The sequence below is a fragment of the Cryptomeria japonica genome, chromosome 11 (genome assembly GCF_030272615.1).
Source record: "Cryptomeria japonica chromosome 11, Sugi_1.0, whole genome shotgun sequence".
Taxonomy (NCBI): Eukaryota; Viridiplantae; Streptophyta; class Pinopsida; order Cupressales; family Cupressaceae; genus Cryptomeria; species Cryptomeria japonica.
The window spans coordinates 204,552,083-204,568,405 of record NC_081415.1 but is presented as its reverse complement, the minus strand read 5'-3'; the positions used below and the strand labels follow the sequence as shown (position 1 = coordinate 204,568,405).

Sequence of the window (16,323 nt, the reverse complement as noted above, 5' to 3'; positions counted from 1 at the left end):
TTTTAATCATAAATTTAAATATTTTTTATTAAGTCATTCAAAAAATGTCTAATTTCACTTTTATAATGATTAATAACTATTTTATTAAGACCAATTAGAATTAATATTACATAAATATAATTAAAATAATATAATTTTATGCTACAAATTAATAATTAAATTTGAGATTAATTTTATTATTCTAATTCTAATTATATAGTTTTTTAAAACTAAATTAGGGTTATGCTTTTAAGAAAAATATATATTTTCACTATAAAATTTATATTATATTATAATTATTATAATTATTTTATTAAAGTAAGAGTTATAGTTAATATTGCAAAAATATAATTATACTAATATAATTTCAAAATAACAATGGTTCAAAATTATAATAATTAAAAACTAAAATAAAATATTTATTACAATTCAAAATTATAATAACTAAAATTAGAACCAAAATTTTTATTACAATACTATGACGACAAGTACATGACATTTGTTTTTTTTAAATTTAAATTTAAATAGTGTGAATCAAATCCTTATAAAAAAACCTATTTTTTGAAAAATAAAAAATATTAAAATTTATATATCTATATAGAAAAATTACTTTATTTACAACGTTATAGATTAAAAAAGAAAAAAGAAAAAGAAATAAAAAAATCTAAAAAATCTATTATTCCTAGAGATTTGTTCCTATCACTAGTTTTTTTAAACCAATCGTAGTGTAGATAAATAATTCCTACAATATATTAAGTTAAAAAATATGAATCTCAACTATATAAAAATCAAGTTTATTTTTCAAACAAAAATAATAATCACTTCACATTGGTGCAAAACAATTGATTAATTGAGTTGAGTGAATGAAATAGGAGAAATGTATTAGTAGCCGTTATAGCTAACTTCGTGCGACTTAACTATTTATAGCTATTGTTTTGGCTTCTAGGTAGTAAGATGCAAACTGTGGGACCCGATATGCGTGCAAGGGTAAAAAAGTACACATTCCAAAGTGTTGCCTAACACGTAATATTACCTAGATAAGTACTAAAAGACGATTAAAATAAATTTGACCAAAGAACTCTTGGGCCACACCACCTCTGCCTTCTCAATAATTAAAATGTATAAACAAGACCTCCTTCCAAATCATTTGAAGAGCCACCCCTAATTAAAATTCGTCGAAGATGACAAGAGGGTCTATTCATATTTATCACTCATCTAACTCTATGATGTTTGCTAGAAATTGACAAGACCTTACATTTCATGATTGGTAGATTACTTTTAAAAAAAAGTAGAGAACTTTATCCTCACCAATGCTTACAACCTTAAATTAGACACGAATATCAAACACAATGTGAAATAAGAAATTAGACATGAAAACCTACAATGTGAAATAAGATTAAGATAAATTTGATCACAAGAACTTATACTTAAGATGACACCACCTCTACCTTCTCAATAATTAAAATGTATAAATAAGATCTCCTTCCAAATCATTTGATAAGCCACCACAATTAAAATTTGTCGAAAATGACAACCTGATCTATTCCATTAATCACTCATCTAACTCTATGATGTTTGACAACCCTTCACACTCCATGATTGGTAGAACTTTATCCTCATCAATGCTTACAAAGTCTAGCAAAACAAAAGTTGTGGCAATGAGAAAGGAAAACCCTTTTGTTCCAAAGGACTTTTGGTGAGGGTGAGGCTCCCACATCTACGGAGTCTCGTGAGAATTCGATGGGAGGGGCCCTTGGGATCTCGAGCCTCATGTGGGTCTACGTCTGAAACTAGTAGGAATTATTATTCTTTTGAAAAGGATTCCCACCTACACCATAGCACACACTCGCAGCTTTCAAAAATCTAACCAAACCCCGAGTTACGAAAAAACAGAAAATCCCCCTCTACCACATTGAATCCAATGAAGATAATTAAAAGGGGTGGTGCAGATTTAAAAACAAATTAACAATAATATAGCCCACAAATTCATTAATAGTAAATCTACTCATGGTGATGATAGCATTTGTCATGTTTAAACAAGTACATGGTCTGTGACTCAGTTTTCCTCGGGCGGTGCGTTGACTGGAGTTTCACTGTCATATGCTGCATGACATTCCCTCGGGCTCAAGACTCTCTTTTTCCTTTTGCATGCAACAACAATCTCTTTAACACCACCAATGCCTGAAACCATGCTACCATTTTTAGTATGCTTAACCATTGCTGATATAGCAAATGAAGCTCAATTTCATTTTTGTTTTGAGCAGCTGATTTGTTGATTGATTCATAGGGATGGATTACGAGAGAATCGATAAGATTCAGGTAAAGTTAACTGAAAACAGATTTATTTGGCTTTTCTGTTTGCATTTTGATGGAAATTTGTTATTGCCTGATCTTGTGGGGGAAAAAAAGGTGTTTTTCTAACTGGATTTGTACACCCAGCGGTGAATAAAAAAGCTTGAGGTTATCGATCTCGTGGGTTTAATCGCCTTAAACAATATAGGCCACAATGTGTTCTTTATTGATATTGTTTTGTAGAGTCTGTGGGCAACATGGAGGGAGATGGGTTTGTGGGTTTTTCTCTGGTTCTGTTGAAGATGTTAATTGAAAGTTTCGAGTTTGCTCTAGTGGCTCATAAATGAATCCTGATCTGTAATAGAAGTTCAGGACTTTATTTAATTAGGGGGACCCAGTAAGGGAAAGGTTAGATCATGGAGCTGCATTTTTCAAAATGTAGATTTTTTTGATTGCCAGATGAGTATTGCTATGATTACTGAATGAACCCAAAGAGTGAGGTTTCAGATTAGAAATTGCCTAGGATAACATATACGTAGGTCACTTTGTGCGACCCATCATCACGATGGGTGATGAATAAGGATTGGAAACTGGAGTTCCTTATATAGGTAACTCACTTTACTAGAGGAGGTGAGAGAGCATTTAACCTCTCAGTAAGCAGCAGCCCTCAAAACTAAGATGACTTATTCCATCCGTGAATCCATTAAGACCTTGTTGGCAAATGGGTACATGATGAGTACCACTTGATATGGTACAGGGTAAGCTTTTCACATTCAATCTTGTTAGAGAGTGTTGTGATCAGCTTGAGTAGAGCCCTAATGCCAAAACTCCACACACTATCAGGGAACTAAAAAATGTTTATTTTCAAATCGGCTGATGATAGACATCAAAGTTGCCACCAATAACTCAAATAAATAGCAGCAACTGCAAAGACCAGAGTAGGAAACATACGGAACATAATTCTGAGGGATTGCCTGGTTGCTCCTGTCAAGTCCCGAATTATGTTATGGAGGGTACTTTTCCTTGCCCCTGTTTGTATGAGAGCCCATAAAAGACAGCAGTAAATCTGTAAAACCTAAAACCAGCGAAATGTTCATATTTTTAATTGATCTCTAATGGTTTTCTGATATGTTACCCATCTAACAATTGGTTAATATACTATTTTTGTAAAATTATTTCTCCTGTTTCAAATGGCATAGACTCTGTCTGAACAGAAAATTAGTCAGTGCAAGAATGCTAGAAAAACAAATTTCAAGGCTTGCTGACTGTTTCTGTACTTTGTCCAGATAGTACTTAACTACAAGAAACAAACATTGACCCTTTCCACATTGCAAAAACATTCCAACGTATTTCAGGTCACACAAGCAATAAGTTTGTTTTCTGGGCTGGTCTTCAATGGTAGGATTTGCCCTTGAATATTGGTCTATTACCACTAGTTTCAGTCTTATATACAAAAATCCTTGCATTATTTTTTAATGATGCTTAAGGAATCACAACCCCAGGGGCATTTCCATATAGCATGGATATCCTTCATCTGAGATGCCATGTCAGAGGAATATCTATTCCAGCAAAGTTGTCACAGTCTTGCATATGGTATCATTTGTTTTACATGCTTTTTGGTGGCTTAGACTACAAATGGAAATGAGCTCTGGTTGATGAAACAAAAGACATCCAAATCACTAGTGAACCTAGCCTTTGTGGATGATATTCTGCTGGTTTGGATTTTGAAGTCATCAGCCTTTGCTGATGATTTTGCACTAAAACAATCTGGCACTTAATATATCTATCAGTCAAAAGCTTGACATTAGTTTGTCTCGTCATTTTTTCTCTTTTAATCACCTCAAAAATTTGAGGCTTGTGGAAAGTGAGGACACATGTGCATAGTCTTAGTTTTAGAGTCCAAAACTTTAGTTTTAGTCTATCATGCTTTGTTTGAGTTTCAACAAATCAAGTAGTTCCGTGTTGCACTTGGTCTTTGGTGCCAGAAGTTGCCCCTGCTGTATCATTAAAACTGGATAAAGGCTTGTGAGTGGTCTAAGTGGCACTAAAATCTCCACTTCCTTTTAAGTCTTAATTTGTTTATTACAATTTATGGAACTGGAAAGAGCACCTAAATTTTTCTCTGACATATACGAAGTTGTGTTGAATTCTTATGGATAAAGACATGTGAGTGGTGTAAAGTCATGCCTGTGACACTAAAATCTCCTCGTCCTTTTTCGGTCTTGATTTGTTTATCATAATTTATGGAACTGGAAAGAGCACCTAAATTTTTCTCTGACATATAGGAAGTTGTGTTGAATCCTTATGTTGAAGAAAAATAATTTAAAATTTTAGGTTCCAAACAAATAAGTGTTTGTGTTATTTACGCAGACAGGAGTCATATCACCTCGTCTGTCACCTAATAAATTAAGGCGCAAGCTTATTGGTGTACAACGAGGAAGGAAAGCTTCAGAACTTGATTCTGCCTTGTCTTCTTCCAAAGAAGGACCAGATACAGTTGGGCTTGTTGAATGTGGGAGAGACAGTTTGTTGTCATCAGGTTCTGGAAATGTCGATGATGAAGGTAATTTGACAGCTTTTCTGGTGATTTTATTCATTGCATGCAAGGGTTAAACTGGAATAGGATACATATGTCTCAGTGAATACTAGGACATCTTTTTGGAAACAATAATGACTTTTCTGCCTATTATTTGTGATAGGTTTTAGTGGTATGCAAGATTTCCTCAACAGCAAAGAGAATGGCCATGCTGTGCATGATGTTGGACACCCTCTTCAAACAAATTTTCCAACAAAATTATCTGCCACAACATCTGCATGTGAAGAGGTTCCTGATTTAGGTACTGCAGCTCAAAACTTGGCATCTATGAAGGATTTTCAGTTCAAAGAAAATCATCATTTTCAACTAAAAGTTCAGAATTTCACAAAACCTACCAATACACAGGTGGAATATTCGGGAAATTTGAATGTTGTGCATGCAATGAGATCTTTTGAAGATGACAATTTTGAATATGACAGTGGGCATGAAAATGGCAGTGTATCTAGCTTTGAATTCCACAAAGGGGATCGATCTATTCATCGGCGGGTTTTAGGACCACATTCTAAACCTGCTCCATCAAAGTGGGATGATGCAGAAAAGTGGCTGGTAAACCACTCTTCAGGAGACAGTCACATGAAACCTAAATCAAAATCTGGCTCTGGTCAAATGCAAGGTGTAGCTGCAGGACTTGGAAGAAAAGTTAATTTTCCGGGTCAGGGAGGTCGTCCAATGGGTGGCACTAATATTCACATGGCAAAAGGTGCATCAAATGCCTTGGGAGGTACTGAACCTACAACTACAGATGGAAGAAGTTTGAATCAGGAGGAGGGAGAGACTAAAAAGGTCTATCCTGATAAGCCTGTCTCAAGGATGGATGATGGTGGAGCATCTAAGTTTGCCTTTGTGCCACCAGCAGCATCACATCTTATCACAAGAACTAATGATTTGGATCGTTATTCTCTAGAGGATGTTTCATGTTGTGTCCCTGGTGAACCAAAGGGAGATGGTGAGGCACTGCTGAAGCCCTCACTTCGCATTGAAAAGCCCATTGCAGATCCAGCTAGTAAGCATAAATATGAAATATCTTGAATACTTTGGTAACTTAAAAAGTCTTAAATGCAGTTCAAAATATAATATTTGCTCCTTTTTCTAATGCCGTTTCATATTTTAGGAGTGTTTAAATAATGTAAATATTTTGTTGTTAGGAAAAGATTAGGGAAATTCTTTTATTGAAGAAGGCATAGGATGGTTTTTTTTATCATTTGATTGTAGGAGAGATTAAGCTATGGAACTTTGGACTTTGCAGTTGAATTTAGCAAGAATGGTCATTCCTTCGCACAGCATATTCCTCCATCATATGTTCCACCTCCTTCTACTGTTCGATCAGTTGCCATGAGGGATATGGGAACAGAGATGACTCCCATTGCCAGCCAAGAGCCTTCAAGAACAGGGACTCCTGTTAGAGCAACATCACCTACCATGCGGAGTCCTATTTCTTCCCGACCATCAACCCCTGGAAGAGCTGCACCAGCATCCTCACCTATGGATGGGACTGACAATGAATTAGATTGTCAAGGAAAAGTAAATATACATGAATTATCTGAAAAAGAATTGCATGAAAAGACCAGACAAGAAATAATTGCTCTTGGTGAGAAGCTTGGCAAAGCTAATATTGCAGCATGGGCAAGTAAACGGGAAGAGGAAGAGGATGATGCAAGATCACAGAAGAACAGAAATTCAGAACCAAGTACATTGACTGTTCTGGAAGCCCGTGCAGTAGCTTGGGAGGAGGCAGAGAAGGCAAAGTATATGGCCAGGTCATTTGTTATCCTTATGGTTATCATGAATTATGTAGGGGTTTTATTAAGGTATATCTTGGTGTAATATGCTAGGCTCAACATTAATTGCTATTGTATGCCTGCCCGGGATTTTAGGCTCTGACAATTGTATTATGCTTTCAAAATATTCAAGAAATATGCCAATGTGTGTATAAGTAAATGTATCTGTCCTTTCTCTCCGTAAATAATTTGAATTTCCCTAGTTAATGGCATGCAGCATTTTTGAAATTGATTGGTCCCACATGCTCATTTAATGTGATGTACTATCATGGTGGTTATCTGCAAGCACTGAACAGCCCTCTCCTCACAGATATAGGCGTGAAGAGGTTAAAATAGAAGCATGGGAAAATCATCAAAAGACAAAGGCAGAAGCTGAAATGAGGAGAATAGAGGTAATCATATTACAACTTTTCTCTCTTCTAATTGTGCTTTCAAACCTCTTAAGTTGGAAAACATTTTAACCTTTCCTTCTGCTTCTATTCTCAGTTGAAAATTTTCTTTTAGAGAGAATATCACAAAATGCTTTGCTGCAACCCAAACACATATACTCAAGATGCTTGATTTTACAGGGTTCATTTAAATGCTGATCCGCAAATGTTATGAATGTTGAATGGTCAGGTGTGGTACTGCCTTGTAGAAGATGATCCATATTCCTCAAAAGAAAGCTACATGCTTAGATTGATTTATGATATCTCTTGTGACTAATTAACAGGATGGTTATCCCTCCTCCTCTCAATGGATAGAGGTAGCCCATAATTATAGCTAAGAGCACGAGTCATCCAACTTTAGTGCCTCAATTCCTCTTACCACAAGTTTAAGGAATTGCAAGATTTAAGCATTACTCTCTCTACCAGCTGGACTTTCTTGTAACCCTGGACATAGGTAGTGCTTGATTATATTAGTTAATAATTACTATATCAAACACAAATGCAAAAATCATTGGAGCAAGCAATGATATATAAGTGATCGTACCAGTAGCAATAACTGGAAATAACCTTGATTGACTGAGACCTGGGTTTGGGGCTGTGTCAGGACTCAGAACTGACTGGCCAGTTTTTTTGAGTAATCTGGTTTTTGCAGGAAAAAGACGAGAAAATGTTGTGGATCACTGAATAACCTGTGGGTCTTTAAAAAAAAATCATGCCCACTTTTTCAATAAAACCTGTGTTTTTGATTTCCTTATCATTTTTTTAACTTTTTGCTCCAGAATCAACCTGTTTCAGAGCATAGGTGAGACATTTGAAAATGTCGATTACAGTTTAAGGGAGGAGAACAAGGATACAAGGTTTCTGGCTTCAAATTCTTAAGTAGTTAGGAGCCTCGTATGCGAATTGCATTTTGTTTTGTTCTGTAAGACTTAAGTCTTAAGGGTTACTTGATTGAGAATTTGAGAGTGTAGTTGGCAACATTGAACAAATTCTTTATTTATGTCTTACATTTGTTTCTTTTTCTATGCGCACTACATTTGGCATGAAATAAAATTAGCAGTTTATGTTGCTGCATTTTTTTGAATATTTTAGTCTTTTTTGATTGCTTGGTTTTTCTAATTTTGAATTCATTTTACACCTTCAATTTGTTGTGTCAATGCCATGTAAATGGAATACCACTATGGTTCATAACTTATACCACTTCCACCTGCTGTTGTCCATTTATCCAGTATGGAATCCACCATAAACTAGGCAATTGAATTCCATTTACTCCTTCAGTTTGCTTTGTTAATGCCTTGTAAGTCGAATATTACTATGATTCATACTACCTTCACAAGCCATTGTCCACTCAATCAGTATGGAATCCCAGTACAATTCTTCTGTGACTAGAATGCAATGCAACATGCTAACATGTTCACACTGTAGCTTATGACAAAGAATCTATGAATGCAATCGCTATTATCATACATAAAAATAGCATAGGTAGCAGTAATAATTTAGCCGTGTTCTGGGTAATAAAATCTTAACTTTCATTTCCATCGAGATAAAAGAAGATAAAATGCAATTGAATTGATACTAGAAGCTTTATGGTTGCTACCATTTTCAAGTTTTGCATAAATATGTGGGGTTACAGCTAAAGAATTATAATTTTAACCAAGATAAAATTGGTCATTGCATCAATTTAACGCTCTATCACAGTGGAAAGTAACTACTCAATCAAACTCAACTCAAATGAAAACCCAAAAGCTTCAGGCCAGTGACGCTAAATTGGTGCACATTGGTCAAAAGCTGATTTACGACAGGCCATCTTCTAAAGTTCCTATTTTTGCATCAAGTTTTCTGCTGTGTCAGTTGCCTCTGTGTTAAATGCTTGATTATTTACAAGAGTGAGCTATTATGACATAACTAGAGGTTTTCTCCCTTGAACAATTATGAAAGTTTGAAATGCCTTAAATTCTTGAAACCAATTGAAGATGTTGGTAGCTGCTATGTTCATAGTGGTTCCTATTCTCTCTTAACTTGAAACGTTCATGAACAACACATGAATTGTGACAAACATCTGGCAAATGCATGAGTGATATTGATGATAAATGGAACCAAATGAGGTATATTAGCATAATTGTGATGCCTGTTGGGTATCTGGTAGTTGTTCATAACTTCAGACTACTGGCAAACTTGTCAGAGCTGAATAAGGGCCTTATGTCTTACTGGTTTTACCTGGATAGCTTTCAACTAAAGGCGATTCGCCTATCAGTGTCATAAATTGTATGACAGCCCCAATCATGGTAAGGCACCTTTTGTAGCTATGGGGCCTCTTTTCAACAAGTCTTAGACCCCCAGTGCCTTCATTAATGACTTACCGTTATCTTAAAGTTTTTGATAGGCACTGATTTTTATGTTTCTGATGTTTATGTCATATGAATTTTGTTTGCATATATATTTAATATTTATTGCTTGGTTCAGCGTTTATACATAGTAACCTGAGCTATGAAAAATCTACTTGCTCATAAAGACTTTGTTATCCTCTGTGAGGGTTCTATTTAGGAAAGCTATTGCATGTTTCTTTTCCTATCTTTGATTTTTCCATTTGAGTCCTTTTCATGTTGCTATCCCTGATATGAATTGGATTATGTACCTGTTCGTTGGTGATTTGCACATCCACATGTCTTAGAAAACTGATAGAAATTCGGCTTTTTGGCTATTGAGATGTATGAAGTTATAAACAACATCGTGTGTCTTTTTTGTGGTGGTGATTATTGCACAATACCTTCCTGACATGTTAGTATGCTTTCCTCTAGACAAAACAGTTATTGTGCTTGTCACTTAAATGAAGCTTCTTACTGTCATCTTTCTGATAAATAATAATAATGTTCTACCTATCTCTATGACTTGGGCCATCTGTTAAGTAACAGGATACTGATAATGCATACTAACTATATTTTCATATAGTTAGGAAGCTGTAGTTTATATCATTATGACTTTCTTTGTTACAATTCCATGTTCTTTTTTTGCTTATGAACTAATTTGACCCTCATATAAAAATGTCACCAAGCTGGAAAACTTTAAGGTGTAGTATTTAGTTTAGGGACTATTTATACCAATTACATTCCCTTTAAAGTTTGAAGTGAAAAATAGTTGTACAGCCTTTTCTTAAGAAAAATCATTTGGATTTAAAGAATCAAAATGATAAAGAGATCTGCCTATAATCATATTTGTGGTAAAATTCTTATTCTGTTACTCAAGTTAGAATTATTAGTCTCTTCAGATCTGGTTTATGAGCATTAAATATTTTGTAACTTTTTCTTGAATTGATTTCCCAATAGTTTGTGGACAATTCTCAAAGTATGTAATTTCATATGTTTAAAACATTCTTGTATACCCAAAAGGATCTAGAGCATCTCTTGGTAACAATTGTATTTGATCAATGTAGTTTTATGTTTTCTGATCAGGTGAAGTAACAAGTATGAATAAGTTATAGTAGCACAAACGTCAGCCTAAAGCATATAAATCAGGGCAGTGAGAAAGGCTAGAAAAGAATTTAAGCCAAATCCTTGACTTGCTTGAGAAACAGAGAACCTAAACAAACCTACACTGAATACTCTCAGGAATGGCTGTACTAAGCATGCAAGCCCAACAACCATAGGGATATTGACTTCAGACCAAAAGAGCCATAAAATATGACAGATCAGTCTGTGAAGCAGCAAATTTTATAACTTGTCCTAGCAAAGGCCAAAACAGGAAAGCTTATTGTCATCTTCCAAGTGCCTGCAGAAGAATCTGTACTTGCTGAACAAAATGTTTTGATGCTTGCCAGTTTCTTCCCATGTTTAATCTTTCCTCTTTTAGATTGGGATTTAAGATCCTTGTTAAAAGAAAAGTCATACCCACTCATATGTTCAACAAATTTTGAAGCCATTGGCCTCTGAATGTTAATCATGGCCTTGACAGCTTTGGGTTTCCATTTACTATCTTCCCAAAGACCCCAATAAAGGCAGTCCTATTTGATTATAAATTTTTGTTTCATTTCTCATTTGCTTAATTGGTACTTGTGGCATTGGCAATGAAACAAAATATCATCTTATGCTTTGTGTGTCTAGTGCCTGTGCTTGAGTGAAGTCTCGCTAGGAGCAGGGGATGTTTGTGTACATCTAAGTATATTTCTAGGATGTTGTCTCCACAAGCACAAGTGTTTATAGAAAATGATTCATCCCTTGCGTGCTATTGAGAATTATCTCCAACCTTGGGGTGGGCAAGGAGGCTGTGATATTTCCTTCACAAGCTGGCTGGGCTAGTAGAGAATGGTGAATAAGCATGTTTATGCGACATGCAGTCACCTCCTTTGATAATATTGGCAGCTCTTCATAGATCATATCATCCCATCTAAGGCAGCATTAAATGGATTTGATCTAACGCGATTAGTTCCCTTATACCTTACTTCTAACACACTAAGGTGTCCAGAGTGCATGATACAAATAAAAGTATTGGTACTACGATCTAGAGATATCATAATGGAGAGTCCTAATTTACCATTTTTGGTTCACATGAAGATCCTCTAGCAGAAAGTAGATAGAATGATGATTAGCCCACAAGGTCACTCTGAAGCTTGCCAACTGTTGAGTGCCTCTTATCAATCTTCCTGAAACAATGTTGGAAGATAGTTTCAAATCTTAAGTTGAGGTCATTGTGATGATCCAGTAATTATTAACAGTCACTTAATTGATGGCAGTAATTGCGACCACAAAGCTGCTCATCTTGTTGAGTTTAAAGAGGTTCTTCTCGATGGAAATTTTGAGCTTGGTAGTGATAGTCTTGATCTCTGCAACATTAATGGAACTGTGTTATAGCATAATGCATAACAGTTTAAGGATTTTTTTTTGTCACAATTGAAATTTTCCCCTTGCTAGCTCTGGGTAGCCTTATTAAGTGCATTCAAAGTTTAATTTCACTTAACTTAGGAAGCATGCTACAAAATTGGCTGAGAACAAACAAGTTATTAACTTCCTTTATTAACCAATCTTGCATCAAAATGTTAAATTATTAGACCGTGCCTTTTTACAATACCTTCTGTGTGATTCAATAATCTATAGCTAGTCATCACTAATAAATACTTCTATTTGCAATTTATTGCTTGCTTGTCACATCTGTGGTGATGACACTATCCAGAATAAACAAGTTGAGTACACGCTTTCAAAGATTTTAAAATCAGCTTAGTATATTTATTGTTCTTTTTGGAGACTGGAAATTCCCATCAGAGTTTTGTTTGGATAGAAGCTGAACTCTTGTATTCTCTATACTAATTCTTTTCCTTTATTTCACTTGCCTGCAGTCCTTGTATTTCAATAGTTTGAGTATATTTCAGAAACAGTCAGAAGCAATGTTTTCATTCAATTGTGTCATGCATGCTTTTGGAGTTGAGTTGACCATATCCAGATGTAGAGTCAGATCAAAATGAAAATATAGATTTTTACATCTGACGAGATCAGTGTCAGATACTCTTCTAGACTCAGTAATTGCAATGAGTCCTCTCTCCTGGAAAACAAGCAGAGTCAACCCTTTACTGAATTATTGCTGAGTTTCTTCCCATAATATCACTTCTTCAGGTTCCTATGTTTTTATTGATTCCAAGTTGCATTATTATGCTTTTTAGACATCAAAATAAACATAAAAATGTGTAATAAATAGGCAAATACCATTGTAGTGATTGTGTTCATTATATTAACACAATTACCTATGCCTATTTAATTCATGTTTGTATGTTCTTTCTGACTTTCTATTAAATAGATATGTCAGGAAATGATAAATACCTTTTTTTGAGGTAAAGTTTGAACATTTTTCCATTGTTTAATTTGCCTAGCAACTTCAAGTTTAAATGAGAAATAGACCATTAGGGTTAGAATTTGTGGTTGGGAAGCATAGAACATATAACATAGCAAGATGAAAAGTATCAAAATTATCTTTCACATTTGGAAAACAATTACAATGAGGAAAAACCAAAGTTGTCGGGTTAGTGTGCGTGCAGGCCTACTTGAGCACTAATGGTGCATGCTGATTAACTCCAGCATTACAGGGTGGATGTCCATTGTGCTCAAAGGGAAAGTTATATGATTGACCAAACCTCCTGGAAAAAATCTTCTTTTATGTTCAACATTAGTCTGTTCATCACTCATTTGCTAGTTACTAGAAGATGATTTCTGTGATTCCACTCGATGTTATGAACTTATGACTATGGGTTCAAAATGTCTAACCATAACTTATTAGTTCATCAAGCCAAATTTTTACTGCTAAGATAAGCTCTTCTTTTGATGCTCTGAAAATCTGGGGTATTGTGTAGCTTGGGGGATCACACCATGCAAACATCCTGGTAATAAATTCTCAATGATCTACTATTATACCACATCCCTTGGACATAATTCCTTAAGTCTCTTTACATCAAAAGGTAAGGAAATGTCTTGCCATGCTCGTAGACATCTGGCATTTTGCCAAAAGTGAAATTAATTATATTTAATTATTATTTCTTTGCATATGCCTCGTGGATTTAAAGGGTAGTGATATAATTCTTTACTTTCAGTAATGTTTAATTTGAATTTATTGGCATAAACCTTTTTGGGTAAATGTTTAAACACAAAATATGTAGCTACCATCACTAAATATCCTTCATTTAAGACATCAGTGGATAACCACCCTATATGTATGAGCTCTATAACTTATCCTCATGCATTATAGTTTTCTTGGCAACCATTTTACTGAATCAGAATATGTATTATGGACAGTCCACATAATTGCATATTTTGTGATGGTTATCTTTCTATCATCAGGCCTAGCATGTAACATCTGAAATCTTTCTATCATCAGGCCTAGCATGTAACATCTGAATTCTTAAAAATTCAGAGCACCATGATGTGGGAATATTAGTGTTTTGGGGCTTATCATACATTTTCATGTAGGTTGAATGCAGAAGTCCTTCAAGGTGAAACTAAAATCAAACTCACCTTGCTTCAAACTTGGGCGCAACTTGTGACATCTAGTCTTACTAGAGAAAGTGAGCAATTTGTACAAACAAGGTTTTTTTTAAGTGATGTTAATATTGGTTTTTATTTCAATTCCTTTTCTCTTATGACCTACACTGCTTTCATTTTTGTCCCCTATTCATCTCATGGCTCATTGTTTTCTTGTGTGGTGGTGGCCTTGGTCAATCATCCTTACACAATGTTATGTCTCTCTTTTCATACCCAATTATTGGTAAATCATTTCCCAAACAAAATTTTCCCAATAGGCTTTTAATGGCCTTTTGTTCTCATAATTACAAGGGAAGTAGGAAAACAGAGCATTTCCAAATGTTCCACTCCATATCAGAGAGGGGCAAAGAAAAAAAAATGTATCAGTTGCAGTTAGCTATCTTGAAACATAAAGTTAAAACTCGGATGGTTGTCTATTTAGCTAAAGCTACAGGATTAAGGATTAGGCTTGGTATTGTATATGATTTTGTATTTTGAATTTTGAATTTTGTAAATTACAACCATCTGTTTATGATTACGATCAAGATATCACCTAAACTCTTAATTGATTCCTGTTTTTCATTATATCAAGACAAAAAGGTAACATATTCAGGCCATCGGACCGTATTGAATGCAAAAGTACTTAAAGATGGAACCAAAATCAAGGACTCCTTTCTTAAAACTTGGTTACTACTGTGATATGTATTTTCCCTAGAGAAAGTGACTAATTTGTACAAATGGGAGGCTGGTTCAAGGTTTTAGAGTGATTCTTAATTATTTCAAGTCCTTTTCTCCTATGATCCACACTGCCTTCACTTTTGTTGGCACCCTCTTTCATCCTTTGGCTTATGTTTTTGTGTGGGTTGTGGTCCTGGGCAGTCTTCCTTACTTGAAGGGTCATCTGTGTTTTCATCTCCAATTATTTATAAACCACTTATCCAATAAAAATATTTACAACTTTTGTTCTCTAGAAGTGTGAGGGAAGTTGGAACACGTATACCATATCCAAATGATTCACTCCATTTCAAGGAGGGGCAAAGAAAATAACATTTATCGGTTGCAGTTAACTTTCCTGAAACACAGTTAAATTCCAGAGAGCTATCTATCTGTCTAAAGATATGGGATTATGTATTGGGCTTGATATGATTTCTTGATTTTGTACTTCAAATTTTGTAAACTGTAACATTCTTCAGGAGCTTTGCTTTTAAGTTGGACACGAATGCATAATCAAGTTGGTCATCCAAATGTTTACAATTAGTTCAATAGCTTTTGTGATATTGATAACTCCAAAATTGATAATTTTTTTTGATTTATAAACAGGTGAAGGCAGAGCGGATGAGGAGTCATGCACACGAAAAGCTAATGAATAAGCTAGCAGGTGCTCGACATCAAGCAGAAGAGAAAAGGGCAGCTGCAGAGGCCAAACGAAGTCACCAAGCTGCCAAGACAGCACAGCAGGCGGAGTACATTCGCCAAACTGGACGTATCCCATCGCCATTTTTCCATTGGTCTTGCTGTTCTTAAAAAACTTCATTGTTTCTTCCAGGACTTGATCATTTGGGACGAACATCCTCAAATTACTTATGGCTTTATGAATTGAATGTCTGCCTTTAGCTGGCGAGTGCGACTTAAGCTTGTTTACGTCGTTTCCATTTTATTCTTCCCAGCGGTATTCGTTTTGCAAGCTTTATTATAAAAGGCAAGCCCTTTGTATAATGTTTACTTGAGTGGGCACCTTAGAGAGAAGTTGGAGCTCTGAATGGGGTCATAAACAGTTGTAAAGTAGGTGTTCTCTGATGATTGAAATCTGCATAAATGTAACTGTAGATTCTTTAATTATTTTCATTATCTTAATATATATCGCATTCTGTTCTTACTTTTTACTTAGTTTGGAGAAAATCCAGATCAAAGTTCATCTGTCAGAAATGCTTATATATATTATGAAATCTTTCTTTGGTGGAGGTTTATCTGTTGATTATTTGTCGTGAAAGTAGAATATTTGAATGTAAGACTTACAGAAAATTATTTACTGATATATTTTCTACATGTTACCATGAATATAGAGATACACGGCTGACACAGTTTTTTTTTTCCGGCTAAAAAATATTGTAGCACCTTCATATGGATGGTTGCCTTTGAGCCCATTGTTATCTCATCTGACTATTTTTAACCATTTTTTTAATGCAGTGTAATAATCAGACCTATAAATAAAATCCACAAATTCATTACAGTATGTTAGTACTAATCAGTTGTTG

At 34.9% G+C, this 16,323-nt stretch overlaps 1 protein-coding gene across 1 annotated transcript; it reads left to right on the top strand.

Moving 5' to 3' along the window:
• Nucleotides 1-1,817: 1,817 nt before the first annotated feature.
• Nucleotides 1,818-15,951, top strand: LOC131067652 (uncharacterized). The gene is made up of 6 exons (XM_058002748.2): nucleotides 1,818-2,298; nucleotides 4,642-4,834; nucleotides 4,971-5,870; nucleotides 6,114-6,624; nucleotides 6,956-7,037; nucleotides 15,389-15,951. Exons 1-6 carry the CDS (start codon nucleotides 2,269-2,271, stop codon nucleotides 15,590-15,592), a joined length of 1,920 nt encoding a protein of 639 aa, XP_057858731.2. The 5' UTR covers nucleotides 1,818-2,268; the 3' UTR covers nucleotides 15,593-15,951.
• Nucleotides 15,952-16,323: the final 372 nt, after the last annotated feature.